General features: G+C 39.8%; 1 protein-coding gene across 2 annotated transcripts in view; it reads left to right on the forward strand.

The window, feature by feature from the left end:
• The first annotated feature begins 1563 nt into the window (after positions 1-1563).
• Positions 1564-20025, forward strand: part of LOC117435375 (cadherin-7-like) — a 43457-nt gene continuing 24995 nt past the window's right edge. Inside the window, exons 1-2 of one of the 2 annotated variants that reach the window (XM_059020352.1) lie at positions 1564-1880; positions 12246-12626. In XM_059020352.1, coding sequence (XP_058876335.1) covers positions 12414-12626 — 213 coding nt within the window. In that variant the 5' untranslated portion in view covers positions 1564-1880; positions 12246-12413. Of the gene's footprint in view, positions 1881-3588; positions 3704-12245; positions 12627-20025 lie in introns of those variants that run through there. The other variant, XM_059020353.1, reaches the window with a different exon arrangement.

The raw sequence follows: 20025 nt of genomic DNA on the forward strand, positions 1-20025 counted from the left end.
GTTCTTTTTTTTTCAAACTGAAATATTTCCTGTGGTACTACTTAATCAAAAAAAACATTAAAAAAAAATAAAAAGTTACTTCTATTGCAGGCCTGCTCCAAACAACCCAGTTACCATGGCAACACGTTTACAAGCATCTCAGACTTCCTCCATGCAGCAAAAAGTATTTGTGCTGTACAGTTTATAGCGGTTTGGGTTTCAATTTGAGATACAAGCACCATACACGCCTTTTTATAAACAGTGCCAAAAGCTCGAAAAACATGCACCATCTCTAAACGGCAGGATCAAGGCTGTTTGAATTCCAGACAGATGTCTTTACTGCTGCTCTATTTGCAATGTATGAATTTGAAAGACCCCTATACAATGAACTACAATTAAAACAAACAGTGGTAAAGTACCCATTTACAAAACAAACAAACAAACCCTAATATGTAAACAGGTTTTCTATTCATATTTACATATCTTACTAATACATACTTTTTAAGAATGGATGTATTTGTTTGTTAGATAGATAGGTTCAGTTTTTCAATCATTTGTATTTGTAACTTAATTTCCTAAATATAAAGACACTTAACCTTTAGGTTTTTAGACTCCTACCCAGCACTGCATAAATTAATAACATTGGTATGCTTAAAATCAATGAACAGACTTCTCCAAAACTGGACCAGAATACAAGACAATTTGCACCTAGCACCATTAAGAACTGTTCTAGTGTATCAGTATGACTATGCAATTATTTCTTCAACTGGTTGCCCAGCATATTCTTTTTAACCACCAGTGCGTTATTCTCACAGCCCAAAGGGCAGTGTTTAATCAGAAACCTTGCCCCTTGGCCTGTGGGAATAGAACAGTCACTGTCTGTTATTTCCAGCACCACTGTAAGCAGATGCCCAGCATTAAAGCATTAACTTGTCCTTCTTTAACCATTGTTTGACTATGGCTTTGCATCATCTCATACATACTAAGCGCTTTGTTGACAGAGCCCTGTTTCAGTTTCAACCTCTCTCCACCTCAGCATGCTTGCTGTGATACTGTCCAGGAGTGAAATGACTGGTATACATCTTTGTTTTCTTTAGAACATCAGGTGATCACACGAAAAAAGAGACATGGTTGGAGGCACTGAGAGCTATAGTTCTGGAGAACACATGATTTTATAAGCGTTTTCTAATTCTTCCTCTAGTGCCCTAGCCACAGCTGTCACCTAGGGAGTTTGGGGGAGCTGGGTAGGCGTGGGTGATTTTTTATTTATTTATTTATTCTTTTTAATTTGCTAAATACCGTATTTAGGGCAATTCATGGAAGGTAAAATTATGAAGCAAGTTCAATTTTGATGAGTGTTATGAGGTTCCCTGCATGCCTCAGCAACCCACTTAAGAGCTTTCTTGACAAGCTAAAAAAAAAAAGAAAAAAGAAAAGAAAAAGAACAGAGAAAAGTCCTAAAGCTTGAAGCTTTGAAATGCAAATATGTCGCCACGAGATAGATTTGCTTCAACCCCGCCCCCTTTAAGCCTGCTCCTGGTTTTTTTTATTCTTTGTATTCGTAAAACTCAGTCTATATATACTGTCAAGTGGGAGTTCTGCTGTGGGTCTCTTGAAGAGCGCCTAGTCATCCCAGGGTGGTAAAGAATATATCTCTCGCCTCCTTTTTTTGTTAGTCTCAGTTGAAGTGGCATGATTTTCTCTCAGCAGTCCGGAGCTCTAGAGACCCTCGTTCACTGCGCTGTATGAACCTGCAAATTGTGCTGAATCTGCCCAAAGCAGCTGTAAGTGTAAGTTATCACTGGAGGAGCTAACAGCAGCTACACATATGACAGTGATACAGAAATCTGCTTAGGTAAATTCTGTGGAAGAATCCAAGTTTAAAGGACTGCAAGAGGGAGGTAAGAAATACATAATGTTCTTAAGTAAAGGTCGTACAATCTGATGTACAGTATATTTGCAGTGCCATAATCATCGTTTATTTGCGCCCAAAACGTGCTGTGCCTATTCTAAATGAATGCAAAATGTGTGAGATAGTATTCGTAGAGTAGTAAGTCAACAAAATGAATTGAAAGTCTAAGAGTCACCGCTGCTCAAAACCGAATCACATGGAAAAAGTTGTATTTGTCAAATGTTTGCAGCTATAACACTCCAGTATAGTAAATAACAGTAACAGAGCGAGTGTGATACCGGACATGAAATGTAACGGTAAGCGATTCCAAGCGTATGGTATTCAGTTAAATAAATAAATAAATAAATAAAGTCTGACTGCTTGAAATTTAAAACTCATTTAGCGTACAAAGGAAGCACCAATTCGTTTACTTTGAACAGTCGCATGTTTCTGCTTTCTAATGTTTCCGGTGCTGGTTTGGATGTTTGAAGTGTTGAAGTCCCTCATGTATTTAAATTAGTATTCATAGGATAAGGTTTGCTCTGCAGTGGCTGTTCTGTTTGATATTGACCCCTGGTCAGTCCGTGTTTCACTATAATGTAGTAGTCTACGAATATTGGTAGTGTGCAAGATCATTACGAAATCGTTTGTGATCTAGTCTAGTGGAACAGTTGTGGACTGAATACGGTTTAACCAGAATAGGTGTAGGTGCATTTTTTCTCGGGTTTTTAAATACCGGCACGACAATAATGTTTATATTTACTTATGTAGAAGAGTACTCACATAATAGTCTATATTGCTCCGGAATAAAGCAGACAGCTGCATTTGATAAAGCATCTCAAGTCGTCCGGAGATTTTGAGATGTTGGGTGAGCTTATTGACTATCATCGTTATACAGTTCTACTAGTGATGCAGTAGGTAACACATCAATTCTGCACTATAAAACAATCGATGCTTATATTTAATGATGGTAACTACTGTGATGTCGCATTCAGTCCTGATACAACCGCATTTTACAATAAATGCTTAATTCGTGGGTCTCTCTTGTTTAGTAAGGCTAATTTTAAGGGTTGATTTGCTATTGTGAATCGATTGGTTTATCTACCGTATAGAGGTCTGGCATTGAGAAGCGCATTGTTAATAATTCCAAACTGCACTGTGCAGTATATAGATAACTAGCAAGGGAACTGCAAACATTTCTTAACCCTGACAGATTTCTAAATACCTCTATTAAGTATTTCTGTCTGTTCGTAGATCTGAAAGTCAGTGTTTTTGTCCTGGTTTACGTGTACATTATAGTGAGGGTGTCTGGAAAGTTTAGAATTCTTGTCTGCCATCAGAATTATTTCCAAGATTTGACTTACTGCTATGTGATATTAATGCTAAATGTACACACTCTTCTAATTTTGAAGTTTCTTTTGATATATGTGGTGTGCTAGCAGCAACCTACACAGTGGCCCAAATAATACATTAAAGCCTAATTTTGTTTTCTGCCACTAGGTGGTGACATAGGCACTGGCCAAAGGAAATAACCCAACACTACAAGCTATCATTTATACCCCCAGATTGTCTTTGATATTGATCTCTGCAAGGGGGCCTTCCCAGCTACAAGGCGAAGCGGGGCAGTAGAGGAAAATACATATCACAGTTTTGTTAATGATTGCCACTGGTACAGTAGCCTTAAGTGCCTGGGGGAAGGTGAAAGAGTGGAGATGATGGGCTTTTCTGTCTTCACTCATTCTGAAAATATTTTTTAAAGTCTGTTGGATATGTATGCTTGGATTGGGTTTGAGAAATACAATAACTGAGGTACAAGTAATGCAAGTATAAATCGTAAGTCTTCATCTCTTTGCATGCATAAAAAACAATCTATCTACAGTGTATCTATCTATCTATCTGTCTATCTACAGTGTATCTATCTATCTATCTATCTGTCTATCTATCTACAGTGTATCTATCTATCTACAGTGTATCTATCTATCTACAGTGTATCTATCTATGTACAGTGTATCTATCTATCTATCTGTCTATCTACAGTGTATCTATCTATCTACAGTGTATCTATCTATCTACAGTGTGTCTATCTATCTACAGTGTATCTATCTATCTACAGTGTGTCTATCTATCTACAGTGTATCTATCAATCTACAGTGTATCTATCTATCTACAGTGTATCTATCAATCTACAGTGTATCTATCTACAGTGTATCTATCTATCTACAGTGTATCTATCTATCTACAGTGTATCTATCAATCTACAGTGTGTCTATCTACAGTGTATCTCTCTATCTACAGTGTATCTATCTATCTACAGTGTATCTATCTATCTACAGTGTATCTATCTATCTACAGTGTGTCTATCTATCTACAGTGTGTCTCTATCTACAGTGTATCTATCTATCTACAGTGTATCTATCTATCTACAGTGTGTCTATCTATCTACAGTGTATCTATCTATCTATCTGTATCTATCTATCTACAGTGTGTCTATCTATCTACAGTGTATCTATCTATCTACAGTGTATCTATCTATCTACAGTGTATCTATCTATCTACAGTGTGTCTATCTATCTACAGTGTATCTATCAATCTACAGTGTATCTATCTACAGTGTATCTATCTATCTACAGTGTGTCTCTATCTACAGTGTATCTATCTATCTACAGTGTATCTATCTATCTATCTGTATCTATCTATCTACAGTGTGTCTATCTATCTACAGTGTATCTATCTATCTACAGTGTGTCTATCTATCTACAGTGTGTCTATCTATCTACAGTGTATCTATCTATCTACAGTGTGTCTATCTATCTACAGTGTGTCTATCTATCTACAGTGTGTCTATCTATCTACAGTGTATCTATCTATCTACAGTGTATCTATCTATCTATCTGTATCTATCTATCTACAGTGTGTCTATCTATCTACAGTGTATCTATCTATCTACAGTGTATCTATCTATCTACAGTGTATCTATCTATCTACAGTGTGTCTATCTATCTACAGTGTATCTATCAATCTACAGTGTATCTATCTACAGTGTATCTATCTATCTACAGTGTGTCTCTATCTACAGTGTATCTATCTATCTACAGTGTATCTATCTATCTATCTGTATCTATCTATCTACAGTGTGTCTATCTATCTACAGTGTATCTATCTATCTACAGTGTGTCTATCTATCTACAGTGTGTCTATCTATCTACAGTGTATCTATCAATCTACAGTGTATCTATCTACAGTGTATCTATCTATCTAGTGTGTCTCTATCTACAGTGTATCTATCTATCTACAGTGTATCTATCTATCTATCTGTATCTATCTATCTACAGTGTGTCTATCTATCTACAGTGTATCTATCTATCTACAGTGTATCTATCTATCTACAGTGTATCTATCTATCTACAGTGTGTCTATCTATCTACAGTGTGTCTATCTATCTACAGTGTATCTATCTATCTACAGTGTGTCTATCTATCTACAGTGTATCTATCAATCTACAGTGTATCTATCTACAGTGTATCTATCTATCTACAGTGTGTCTATCTATCTACAGTGTATCTATCTATCTACAGTGTGTCTCTATCTACAGTGTATCTATCTATCTACAGTGTATCTATCTATCTACAGTGTGTCTATCTATCTAGTGTATCTATCTATCTACAGTGTATCTATCTACAGTGTATCTATCTATCTACAGTGTGTCTATCTATCTATCTGTATCTATCTATCTACAGTGTGTCTATCTATCTACAGTGTATCTATCTATCTACAGTGTATCTATCTACAGTGTGTCTATCTATCTACAGTGTATCTATCTATCTACAGTGTATCTATCTATCTATCTGTATCTATCTATCTACAGTGTATCTGTCTATCTACAGTGTGTCTATCTATCTACAGTGTATCTATCTACAGTGTATCTATCTATCTACAGTGTATCTATCTATCTACAGTGTGTCTATCTACAGTGTATCTATCTATCTACAGTGTGTCTCTATCTACAGTGTATCTATCAATCTACAGTGTATCTATCTATCTATCTGTATCTATCTATCTACAGTGTATCTATCTATCTACAGTGTGTCTATCTATCTACAGTGTGTCTATCTATCTACAGTGTGTCTATCTATCTACAGTGTATCTATCTATCTACAGTGTATCTATCTACAGTGTATCTATCTATCTACAGTGTATCTATCTATCTACAGTGTGTCTATCTATCTACAGTGTGTCTATCTATCTAGTGTATCTATCTATCTATCTATCTGTCTATCTATCTATCTACAGTGTATCTATCTATCTATCTGTATCTATCTATCTATCTATCTGTATCTATCTATCTATCTATCTGTCTATCTATCTATCTACAGTGTATCTATCTATCTATCTGTATCTATCTATCTATCTATCTGTATCTATCTATCTACAGTGTGTCTATCTATCTACAGTGTGTCTATCTATGTACAGTGTATCTATCTATCTACAGTGTGTCTATCTATCTACAGTGTGTCTATCTATGTACAGTGTGTCTATCTATCTACAGTGTGTCTATCTATCTACAGTGTATCTATCTATCTACAGTGTGTCTATCTACAGTGTATCTATCTATCTACAGTGTATCTATCTATCTACAGTGTATCTATCTACAGTGTATCTATCTATCTACAGTGTATCTATCTACAGTGTATCTATCTATCTACAGTGTGTCTATCTATCTAGTGTATCTATCTATGTACAGTGTATCTCTGTCTACAGTGTATCTATCTATCTACAGTGTATCTATCTATCTACAGTGTGTCTATCTATGTACAGTGTATCTATCTATGTTCAGTGTATCTATCTATGTACAGTGTGTCTATCTATGTACAGTGTGTCTATCTATCTATCTGTCTGTCTATCTATCTATCTATACACACACACATTTAGATATAGCAACAGGTCATATGTCATTTAAATTGCACCATTTTGATTGTAGATTAACAAGTCTCCTCTTCCAAGCCTCAATCAAAGGGAACTGTGCCCTGATATTAGGAGCTATTCTTGCAAGTAGGAGCTGATGCAGGTTATTAGAATAGTTCTAAAACATGTCTTGCTTTAAACCATTTTAAAATAAAACCTTTTGAAAGCTTGTATTGTTCTTATTTCATTGTGAGTGCCAAATAATTTAAGCAGTTTAAAATGACCATATTGCTTAAAAAAGAAAATCAATATAAAACAATATGGTTTATCCAAAATTTTTGGCATGACTTGAAGATTGCTGTCAATCAAAACTCCCTAAGGAACTTTGACAGAGCTTGAACAGTTTTGTAAAGAAGAATGGTCAAATATTGCCAAATCTAGGTGTGCAAAGTTGGTAGAGAACTATCCCTATAGGAAAGGGAGATTGTGTCCAACTAACCTGTTTGATTTGAGGATGCAACATTGACAATGGATAATTGCAAAGCATACGACATGGTTTATTTAGATTTCCAGAAAGCTTTTGACAAAGTCCCGCATAAAAGATTAATTCTCAAACTGAACACAGTAGGGATTCAAGGAAATGCATGCACATGGATTAGGGAGTGGTTAACATGTAGAAAACAGAAAGTACTGATTAAAGGAGAAAACTCAAAATGGAGCGAGGTAACCAGTGATGTACCACAGGGATCAGTATTAGGTCCTCTGCTATTCCTAATCTATATTAATGATTTAGATTCTGGTATAGTAAGCAAGCTTGTTAAATTTGCAGACGACACAAAAATAGTAGGCGTGGCAAACACTGTTGCAGCAGCAAAGGTCATTCAAAATTATCTAGACAGCATTTAGAACTGGGCAGACACATGGCAAATTACATTTAATATATTTTAGCTGACACAGGTCACACTAGCTTTTCTGTTATTTTAGCTGTTTTAGCTAGTTATCCCCTGTCGCGGCGTAGTGCACTGCAAAGAACTGCAACTAAATTTCGCCCTTCCCCCGGGTCTAGCACGTTCTCGACTGCATGTACTCTCGTTTTAACTAGCTTTAGGCATTTGAGGTAAGTAGCTGGACAGGGCTACAGTTAATTATTTTGATCCCAGCTGGGATAAAATAGTATTCCATTATTGTATTTATTGTTGGAAATGTTGAAAACCCAGGGTTCTCACCAGCACTATTGAGCGTAACGGGCCGTTACGTTGTTACCTGGAAAAATGGCGCTGTATTCAGGCAAAAAATAATAATAATCCTGTGAAACATTGTTGATTATTCCTTTATGTGAGAAATTGGTTTGCTTAAAATACTTGTTTTAGCTCCCAGTACTCTTCGATGGGTTGGTTGTGACAGCAAGTTCTTTAGTTTGGTGCGTGTAATGTATGCGACACGGAGACGAGATTGAACTTCACTGAACTTTATTAGCACATTCCCCCCTGTTGACGGGTGAGACTAGATCCTGGGTGTGCCCCTGATACACAGCTCTGTAACAACCAACACCACTGCAGATCTTTATTATTACACCAGAACGACGTTCCCTCGCAGACTTTCATTTAACATTTTTTAGCAACATTGGAAAAACTTTAGCCACTTAACAATACTGTAAACAAGTTATAAGTCCCGCATAAAAGATTAATTCTCAAACTGAAGGCAGTAGGGATTCAAGGAAATGAATGCACATGGATTAGGGAGTGGTTAACAGGTAGAAAACAGAAAGTACTGATTAGAGGAGAAACCTCAAAATGGAGCGAGGTAACCAGTGATGTACCAAAGGGATCAGTATTAGGTCCTCTGCTATTCCTAATCTACATTAATGATTTAGATTCTGGTATAGTAAGCAAGCTTGTTAAATTTGCAGACGACACAAAAATAGGAGGCGTGGCAAACACTGTTGCAGCAGCAAAGGTCATTCAAAATGATCTAGACAGCATTCAGAACTGGGCAGACACATGGCAAATGAAATTTAATAGAGAAATGTGTAAAGTATTGCATGCAGGAAATAAAAATGTGCATTATAAATATCATATGGGAGATACTGAAATACAGGAAGGAATCTATGAAAAAGATCTAGGCATTTATGTTGACTCAGAAATGTCTTCAACTAGACAATGTGGGGAAGCTATAAAAAAGGCCAACAAAATGCTCGGATATATAGTGAAAAGTGTTGAATTTAAATCAAGGGTAGTAATGTTAAAACTTTACAATGTATTAGTAAGACCTTATCTAGAATATTGTGTTCATTTCAGGTCACCTCGCTACAAAAAAGGATATTGCTACTCTAGAAAGAGTGCAAAGAACAGCGACCAGAATTATTCCTGGTTTAAAATGCATGTCGTATGCAGACAGGCTAAAATAATTGAATCTATTCAGTTTTGAACAAAGAAGACTACGCAGTGATCTGATTCAAGCATTCAAAATCCTAAAAGGTATTGACAATGTCGACCCAGGGGACTTTTTGCGACCTGAAAAAAGAAACAAGGACCAGGGTTCACAAATGGAGATTAGATAAAGGGGCATTCAGAACAGAAAATAGGAGGCACTTTTTACATAGAGAATTGTGGGAGTCTGGAACCAACTCTGGAGGAATTTTGTTGAAGCCGACACCCTGGGATCCTTCAAGAAGCTGCTTGATGAGATTCTGGGATCAATAAGCTACTAACAACCAAACAAGCAAGATGGGCCTAATGACCTTCTCTCGTTTGTAACGTTTCTTATATCTATTAAGTACTACTGACAAAAGAACATGGATGTTACTGCGTAAAAATTGTGCATTGGTAGTATTTTGTTATAATCTTTTTAGAGAATCTTTCTCAAAAAATTATTTTCCACATAATGTACAGATATGGCTAACTTTACAAAGTTGCCCACTAATGGTCACTGCTACACATCAGATAGAATGAAACATTTGCGCAGCTGTACAGTGAAGGGTTTATTATACCCATTTATCCAATTCATTGTCTTATTTTTTTTCTGTGTTTGTGTAAGGTGGGTTAAATATATTCATATGTTTTTTTAAATTATTTTTTACTAAAACCTTTTAATTACCTAAATTAGACCCTGATTAGATAATATCATACTGATTTAACTTTAATACAGAAAGAAATAAAGAAATGGCATGCTAAAACAGGAATCAGAGGGTAAGGAATTCCCTTGCAAGCAGTCTCTATGAGACCACGGCAATATAAGCAGAAGGCACAAAATAATTACTGTATAATAGAACAAGCTGTATGCAGACAGCCATGCTTTCCCCTCAGGCATGGTCAGGACTAATGAGAACTGACGGAAGCCGCATTACATGTGGTGTTAGAGGAAATACATCATGTAGGAGAATAATCTAAATTCTAAAAAGATTCCATGTCCTGAAATGTTGTGCTTCATGCTAAAAATGTACTCTTTGTTTCACAAATCATCCCTTTTAGTATGCTCATTTTATAAAATTATGACATGATGTAGTCTGTCAGGGATGGGTAAGCCTCAAAGGACTTTTTCAGTTTTGGTATTCAAGCACCAGCGGGCTGAGCAGTGCAAATCTCCCCTAGGTTAACAAAACATAACTTTCTTTCAATTGTTGCAACAATACTTAGACCAAATTTTTATTATTATTATTATTATTATTATTATTATTATTATTATTATTATTATTATTATTATTTATTTCTTAACAGACGCCCTTATCCAGGGCAACTTACAATTGTTACAAGATATCACATTATTTTTACATACAATTACATTATTTTGTACACATTATTTTGACATACAATTACCCATTTATACAGATGGGTTTTTACTGGAGCAATCTAGGTAAAGTACCTTGCTCACGGGTACAGCAGCAGTGTCCCCCACCTGGGACTGAACCCACGACCCTCCGGTCAAGAGTCCAGAGCCCTAACCACTACTCCACACTGCTGTCCATAACTGCATTAACAAATGCAGTTCTGTTTTTAAGGGAAGACTTTCTTTCATATTGGAATGTATTTAATGCCCTACAAAACAGTGTTCTCTGTATTTAATGATGCTATTAAGGAGGTTGTGTTAGAGGTAGGTTTGGCTTGTCCGCTGGTCTCACAAAGAGGCATAGCTGACATTGTCACACCACACAGGCATGCAGAGTTTATTTCTGAGCAGCACACAGGTAAACCATAGCTGGTCCTAACAATGTTAACAGCCGGGCGACAACACATGGTAGTGTAATAATACAAAAACTGAAAGAAAACACAGATATAAAATAAAAGGTTGCCATGAAAACAGCGGGGCACTGCTCATACTAAAAAAGTTTGCTGCAACTAATCCCTCACTCCTTCAGCGATTAAACCACAATCCCAGTATCACACACCCAGTGACTTGTGGTTGGAAACACTTAATTAAACTTTTAAGTTTAAGTTGTTGCTCTCAGCCCAAGGGTGTATCAAGGGCTGCTTGTCCTGCCGGACTCACCCACCAGACAGTCAAGGAACTGCAGCCAACCAATCCTCAGCTCCGATTCCCTGTAAACAAAACACAGCTGGTAGTGCGTAACAGGCGTGGCGTCTCTCTCTCCTGCATACACATGAGCCTGAGAAGCCAGTGATGGAACGCTGTCCCTGTTACACACCCTCCCCTTCAGAATGGCGCCAACAGTCCATTGGAATATCCTCCAACCCTGTGTCTTCCAGAGAGAAGAAGACTGCATTTTGGAGCTTTCCAGTTCGGTGGACAACCCTGAAGGTGTGCAGGGCCAGGTGCCAACTTGTGATCCTGGTGGTGTGTTCCACATCCGGTAGAGCCACTTCAAGGGGTCATGGTCCGCAACAAGGGTGAAGTGCCAGCCCAGGATTTAGAACTGAAGTGTTTCAATTGCCCATTTTAAGGCGAAACACTCCTTCTCGATGGTACTATAGTTTTTCTCGAGGGGAAGAAGCTTCGACTTGTTAGAGTTGGTCTCGAGTCAGTTCAAAGTTAATGTACACGGTCTTGGGTAGACCACCTGACCATTTACCACAGATGCAGCTGCCCCAGCACATTGCCGCATCCTTGCTCAAGCCTGAAGTCATGAGAGTGCTCTAAAAAATCGGCCCCTTTAGACTTTAAGCTCAGGGTTGCGCAGATCCAGAGAGGCCAGCCGGCTCCACTGGGTCTGCCCCGGAACCACCTCTTGGTTCCATCCTCAGTTACAGATGTCAGCTGATCATAACTGAGGAAAAACACTTGCAGGGATAAAATAAAGTTAAAGATTGGCTATTTATATAATAATAATAATAATAATAATAATAATAATAATAATAATAATAATAATAATAATAATACTAATACTAAAAACCTATTGTATTATAAATGTTATAAATGTATAGCCACAGCTGTGCTTCTTACAGCACTTGTTTAAAGTAAAAAATGGTGTTCATCAAGATTATTCACTGACAGCAGTTCTTGTCTTTCTTTCTGATAGGTGGCTATTACACCATTTTGCTTGTGAAGTCTGCAGCAGTGACCTCTTCCAATCCACGGCTCCTGACTCTAATTGTGCCATAAGCTTTCTCTGGAAACCAGAAAGCATTTAGGAAACAATATCAACATATTTTTCTTTTGTATTCTTTTTATTTTAACACTGAAACAAATGAAGCCAGGTGCAGCAGAAATCCATAATTTTCTGGAGACAATAATTATCCTCAGTTGTCTTTGTGGGATTGGTCTGTCTGAACTGTCAGGGTCCAATTCAAAGTCCTACCAAACAGAAGAGACCCCCCGAAGGGTGAAGCGCAGCTGGGTTTGGAATCAATTCTTTGTGTTGGAGGAGTACACAGGCGACGATCCACTCTATGTAGGAAAGGTAAGTACTGTTTGCCATTATTTAAGACCACAAACATTGAGATTTGTGGTGGGTATGTGTGTTTGGTGATGATGAATGAATAGGCTTTTATTTCGATATATACCATATGAATGTGCAGGACATACCTGTAAGGGTTTTTTTATGTTTGATCACAATATGTTAGCAAAAAACAAAAGCAAATGCAACTGCACTAGAAAAAAGGACAGGTTATAGTGGCTTGTCTCCCATAGTGTTACTTGGCCAAGTATGTTTGGTTTGATCTTAAAAAAAAATACTGTGGAAATATACCATGGTAAACTTTTATAAAGACCTTAAAAATGTTTATCATTTCCATGCTTCATGGATGCATTTCTTTTCTTTTAGAATGCTGGAATTCCCTGTTTGGTGTGTCATAGACTTGACTAATTTCTCACTTGTACTGCTGTATGGATTATCCCTATGGGCAGCATGTTTCTGATGGGGTTCTGTACAGCTTTGTTAGAGAATCTAATAATCTTTCTTACACACAATGAATGGGCCATGTTTTCAAAGTGCTTCCTCCATTCTTTAATTAAAGAGTAAGTAGTGGCGTTCAGAAAAAATATAGCATTATACGTCCCCACATGTTGCTACGAGTTTTTAAATAATGCACCTGTAATTTATAACTTTAAAGTCTGTTTCAAAGCTATTTTCAAAAAGGTCACTCTAGTGCACTGGGGTTTGAGATCTGTCCTCTAAATCACTGCAGGAAGAGTGATTTAAAAAAAAAAAAAAAAAAAACATAACAAGTGCTCTTGGATCATTATTGGATCATTATTGGATCATTATTGCTGTGTTACCTGTTTGACAATGTGGGCAACAATCCTGACACTATCAGTGCACTGGAGCGGCCATTTTGAAAAGAGCTTTAAATGTTTACGTGTAAAAAAAACTTATCAGGATGTTAACAATGAAAAGAGAAATGACATGTACATTATTTAAACAGTTGTAGCAACAAACACCTTGAGAGTGCGTAAGAGAATTTAGATTACTTGGTTTGATTTTAGTTCTGTAAAGAGGTTTTACGTCTTTCAGAAATGTCAGCTAATTGGAGTAAACGCTTTGAAAATATGACCCAATGGATCCTAATCAACTTTTACAAGGTTTAAGAAAATCTTAGGATGTAATAAATTGTCATAAAACACACTGTGGAAAATATAATCTTCCCGTTGTATATCACCATTAACCATTCATGAACTTGTTTGCAGACATCTTTAGTCAAAAATGTAAATTAAAAGTAGATGTTGTTGTAAAAAAAAAAAACGACTCTGTTTACAAGTAGTCATTATATGGTGGAACACGAGTAAAGTTCTGCAGTATAGTTAGCGTTTGATGACATGGTATTGGAAGCAGTGGTGTAGTCAGTGGTCAAGTCGCATTTTTCATGACTCGGACCCGGACTCGAGTCACGGCAGCAAAAGACTCGACCTTGTGTGACTCGGACTCGGACGCATTTGGGCTCCGTGACTCGGAGATATTAATGACGAGTCCTTTATTTATTTTCTATTACACAAATAATAGGAAACCTGTGCACAATAAAAACCCACCCAACAAAACATTATCCAATCACAGGTTAGCCCTGTTGTCTTTGGAGCCAATTATAGTAAGAATAAGAAATTGGAAGCAAGGTAGGTTGCATTGTACACACACCCCCACTCAAATCCAACTGGCTGTAAAACACACTCCCACACAAAACCCAGTTGCAGCTATCGCAGACCAAGTTTTTTTTTCCCTCTTTTGCATTAAGTTCTATAAGGAATAAATGATGTCAGCATGGTAAACAACTATGTTTTTAAGCACTGTAGAAATACATTTCTAAAACTGCATTCTTGAAAAATACGTAATTTAATTTTGAGTTTACTGAAAACAAAAACGAATGAAAAATAAGTCATATAAGTTATAATCATAGTTTTAGAGCTTCTTAATTCATATCAGAAAGTCGCTGTGTGATTAAATATTCTGTGTTTTGCTTCTAATCTCCACTCGTTCCCAACACACACCATCACTGTTTGCAAGCAACGTTCACCTGGCAAATTCAGTAGAAAATTGCCTACTGTCAAACAGCAGATATATCAGACTGATAGGACAGAAGGACTGACTGATAGCAAAAAAATGTACGACAGAATAACATAATACCACTTAATTTACCAAAATGAAAATTATTTATTAAGGATGCGGGAAAAACACATTTACAATACGCTGTGCAGCGTCAACCTAGAAATCAGTCTTGTGTGAACTTCCATGTTTTTGTTCCATTATGAACCTACACAAAGGGGAAATACCATGGGCGTCCAGGTTAACAGTGTTCACTTGCTCGCTGAACCCTCAGTCTCTTGTTAATGAATTGCGCTTACCTTCTGGTTGATGTGTGTTTCATTACCTCCTCTCACGTGACACTGGCATCTGTTTAACCCTTTGCGGTCCTATGTCGGACCTGGTCCGACATTGCAATTATTCCTGTCAGGTCCAATGTCGGACCCTGTCCGACATCATCAAAAAGATGCAAAAAACGGGTTTTTAGTCGTTTTTTCTCCAGAAAAAGCTGAGAAAACCGTTCAATGGCCGAGTGGGAGCGACAGGAGACGAGACAAACCAAAAAAAAAAAAAAAGGGCGTATCTCATGAATAGTCATACTTGCCCCTGGCATCTGATAATGGAGGCCATAAGGAAACAAGCTGGCTGCTGCTGAATCAGCGCTCAGAGAATATCACGGACATTTGCAGAACTTTTTTCAGATGTTATAGTAATAAAATAATGACTTGGATCGCATTATTGAGGCGTTTGGTGATAAAATGAGTGATCAGGAGATGATTGATCGGTATGTACGACTATTATTATTATTATTATTTATTTCTTAGCATATGTGAAAGCTATAGCGAATGAAAGGGTGGGGCGGGGCTGGAGATGCCTAGTGAGTGCTTTGTTGATATGCAGGGCATTTTAAACCCGTTTGACTGTGAAAAAAAAAAATACTTTTAAACAGCTCGTCTAAAATTAACTGCGCGTGTGAAAATAAAATTGACCTGACACGCCTGACACGCACTTAATAAATTGACTGCAAAGGGTTAATGGGCTGAAGCCGGGCTGTGCTCACTCAGAAATGTGCTTCTACCACTGAGGTTGGCCCCCTGGATCCCACCCCCTCACCTGCACCTGAGGTGTGAACACCCAAAAACTTTTTAGCCGCCACTGGGAAATACAAAAACATAATGTTTTTGTGTAAAAGAGAAAAGATAAAAAATACATGACCTGAAGTCAAATGAACTGAAGCACAATCTCGTAAATGCATCACTGTATTACAGACTTAATAAAAGTGCAAATGCAATGAAAGTGAAGCATCATGTTTCTGTTTTGCAAAACAAATAATACAAATAATACTAAATTTACTATTTACTAAACAATTTCCACTAAGAAAGCTGGGAAGCACCCATTCAAATAAGGTACATTATGCTGTTTTTGTCATTTACATTTTTTTTTTTATTGAATTTATCATATTTTCCAGTCTTTTACGTCGTTTTTAATGTATTTCTCCACCATTAAGAAAATAGTATGCAAATATTTATCATATGCAATACCTTGGGTCTTGTACATTTTTTTTACTTGTGCAACTTTGCGGTGGACTTCTCGTAACTTGTTTTTTTCTTTTTAGAGAAATTATTTGTCTGTTGCCAGTTTAAGTTGCAAAAAAATTATGTAAATGTACCTCTTTAGACAATACCTATCAGATCACAATTGATTGCACATTACATTAGTCTAGTTGTGGTACGCATACCACATTCTGACGATGTACCACTTTCTAAAACTACACCGGCTCTATAATCGAGATCGCAGCTTCTGTCAAAGTGAAAAACAACATCCACAAACTTGAACTTAAAGCTTATCTATAAACTTCAGGTACAACCAAACAGTATTCCAATTCCAATTCCAAAAGAAAAGAAGACAGTGACAGACAAGTTTAAAAAGGTATGCAAATAGAATAATCTAGATAGAAAAAATAAATTGAAAGTAATTGTTTGTATTTTTATTTTTTATTATTTGTGCATTTATCCTAAGGGATATCAGACAACGTTCATTAGGTAAACTGTTCCCCCACTACTACCACTAGTTGAATGAAAATTGATTTGACTCGGACTCGACGCTTGTGACTCGGACTCGAATGATAGTGACTCGGACTCAGACCCTGATGACTCGGACTCGGACTCGACACTATGACTCGGACTTGAATGATAGTGACTCGGACTCAGACCCTGATGATTCAGACTCGGACTCAACACTCGTGACTCGGACTCGAATGATAGTGACTCGGACTCGGACCCTGATGATTCAGACTCGGACTCGACACTTGTGACTCGGACTCGAATGATAGTGACTCGGACTCAGACCCTGATGACTCGGACTCGGACTCGACACTATGACTCGGACTTGAATGATAGTGACTCGGACTCGGACCCTGATGACTCGGACTCGGACTCGACACTCGTGACTCGGACTCGAATGATAGTCACTCGGACTCAGACCCTGATGACTCGGACTCGGACTCGACACTATGACTCGGACTTGAATGATAGTGACTCGGACTCGGACCCTGATGACTCGGACTCGGACTCGACACTATGACTCGGACTCGAATGATAGTGACTCGGACTCGGACCCTGATGACTCGGACTCGGACTCGACACTATGACTCGGACTCGAATGATAGTGACTCGGACTCGGACCCTGATGACTCGGACTCGGACTCGACACTCGTGACTCGGACTCGAATGATAGTCACTCGGACTCAGACCCTGATGACTCGGACTCGGACTCGACACTATGACTCGGACTTGAATGATAGTGACTCGGACTCGGACCCTGATGACTCGGACTCGGACTCGACACTATGACTCGGACTCGAATGATAGTGACTCGGACTCGGACCCTGATGATTCAGACTCGGACTCGACACTCGTGACTCGGACTCGAATGATAGTCACTCGGACTCAGACCCTGATGACTCGGACTCGGACTCGACACTATGACTCGGACTTGAATGATAGTGACTCGGACTCGGACCCTGATGACTCGGACTTGGACTCGACACTCGTGACTCGGACTCGAATGATAGTGACTCGGACTCGGACCCTGATGACTCGGACTCGACACTCGTGACTCGGACTCGAGTGATAGTGACTCGGACTCGGACCCTGATGACTCGGACTCGACACTCGTGACTCGGACTCGAATGATAGTGACTCGGACTCGGACCCTGATGACTCGGACTCGACACTCGTGACTCGGACTCGACACTCGTGACTCGGACTCGGACCCTGATGACTCGGACTCGGACTCGACACTCATGACTCGGACCCTGATGATTCAGACTCGGACTCGACACTCGTGACTCGGAATCGAATGATAGTGACTCGGACTCGGACCCTGATGACTCGGACTCGACACTCGTGACTCGGACTCGAGTGATAGTGACTCGGACTGACCTTGATGACTCGGACTCGACACTCTGATGATTCGGACTCAAGTAATAGTGACTCGGACTCGACACTTGTGACTCGGACTCGAGTGATAGTGACTCGGACTGACCTTGATGACTCGGACTCGACACTCGTGACTCGGACTCAAGTGATAGTGACTCGGACTGACCCTGATGACTCGGACTCGACACTCATGACTCGGACTGACCCTGATGACTCGGACTCGACACTCGTGACTCGGACTCAAGTGATAGTGACTCGGACTGACCTTGATGACTCGGACTCGACACTCGTGACTCGGACTGACCTTGATGACTCGGACTCGTGACTCGGACTCGAGTGATAGTGACTCGGACTGACCCTGATGACTCGGACTCGACACTCGTGACTCGGACCCTGATGACTCGGACTCGACACTCGTGACTCGGACTCAAGTGATAGTGACTCGGACTCAGACCCTGATGACTCGGACTCGACACTCGTGACTCGGACTCAAGTGAAAGTGACTCGGACTCAGACCCTGATGACTCGGACTCGACACTCGACACTCGTGACTCGGACTCAGACCCTGATGACTCGGACTCGACACTCGTGACTCGGACTCGAGTGATAGTGACTCAGACTGACCCTGATGACTCGGACTCGACACTCGTGACTCGGACTCGAGTGATAGTGACTCGGACTCGGACCCTGATGACTCGGACTCGACACTCGTGACTCGGACTCGAGTGATAGTGACTCGGACTGACCTTGATGACTCGGACTCAACACTCGTGACTCGGACTCGAGTGATAGTGACTCGGACTGACCTTGATGACTCGGACTCGACACTCGTGACTCGGACTCGAGTGATAGTGACTCGAACTGACCTTGATGACTCGGACTCGACACTCTGATGATTCGGACTCAAGTAATAGTGACTCGGACTCGGACCCTGATGACTCGGACTCGACACTCGTGACTCGGACTCGAGTGATAGTGACTCGGACTCGGACCCTGATGACTCGGACTCGACACTCGTGACTCGGACTCGAGTGATAGTGACTCGGACTGACCTTGATGACTCGGACTCGACACTCGTGACTCGGACTCGAGTGATAGTGACTCGGACTGACCTTGATGACTCGGACTCGACACTGATGATTCGGACTCAAGTAATAGTGACTCGGACTCGGACCCTGATGACTCGGACTCGACACTCGTGACTCGGACTCGAGTGATAGTGACTCGGACTGACCCTGATGACTCGGACTCAACACTCGTGACTCGGATTCGAGTGATAGTGACTCGGACTCGACACTTGTGACTCGGACTCGAGTGATAGTGACTCGGACTGACCTTGATGACTCGGACTCGACACTCGTGACTCGGACTCAAGTGATAGTGACTCGGACTGAACCTGATGACTCGGACTCGACACTCGTGACTCGGACTGACCCTGATGACTCGGACTCGACACTCGTGACTCGGACTCAAGTGATAGTGACTCGGACTGACCTTGATGACTCGGACTCGACACTCGTGACTCGGACTCGAGTGATAGTGACTCGGACTGACCTTGATGACTCGGACTCGACACTCGTGACTCGGACTCGAGTGATAGTGACTCGGACTGACCCTGATGACTCGGACTCGACACTCGTGACTCGGACCCTGATGACTCGGACTCGACACTCGTGACTCAGACTCAAGTGATAGTGACTCGGACTCAGACCCTGATGACTCGGACTCAACACTCGTGACTCGGACTCAAGTGATAGTGACTCGGACTCAGACCCTGATGACTCGGACTCGACACTCGACACTCGTGACTCGGACTCAGACCCTGATGACTCGGACTCGACACTCATGACTCGGACTCGAGTGATAGTGACTCAGACTGACCCTGATGACTCGGACTCGACACTCGT

Source organism: Acipenser ruthenus, chromosome 3 (genome assembly GCF_902713425.1).
Source record: "Acipenser ruthenus chromosome 3, fAciRut3.2 maternal haplotype, whole genome shotgun sequence".
In the NCBI taxonomy this organism is placed as follows: Eukaryota; Metazoa; Chordata; class Actinopteri; order Acipenseriformes; family Acipenseridae; genus Acipenser; species Acipenser ruthenus.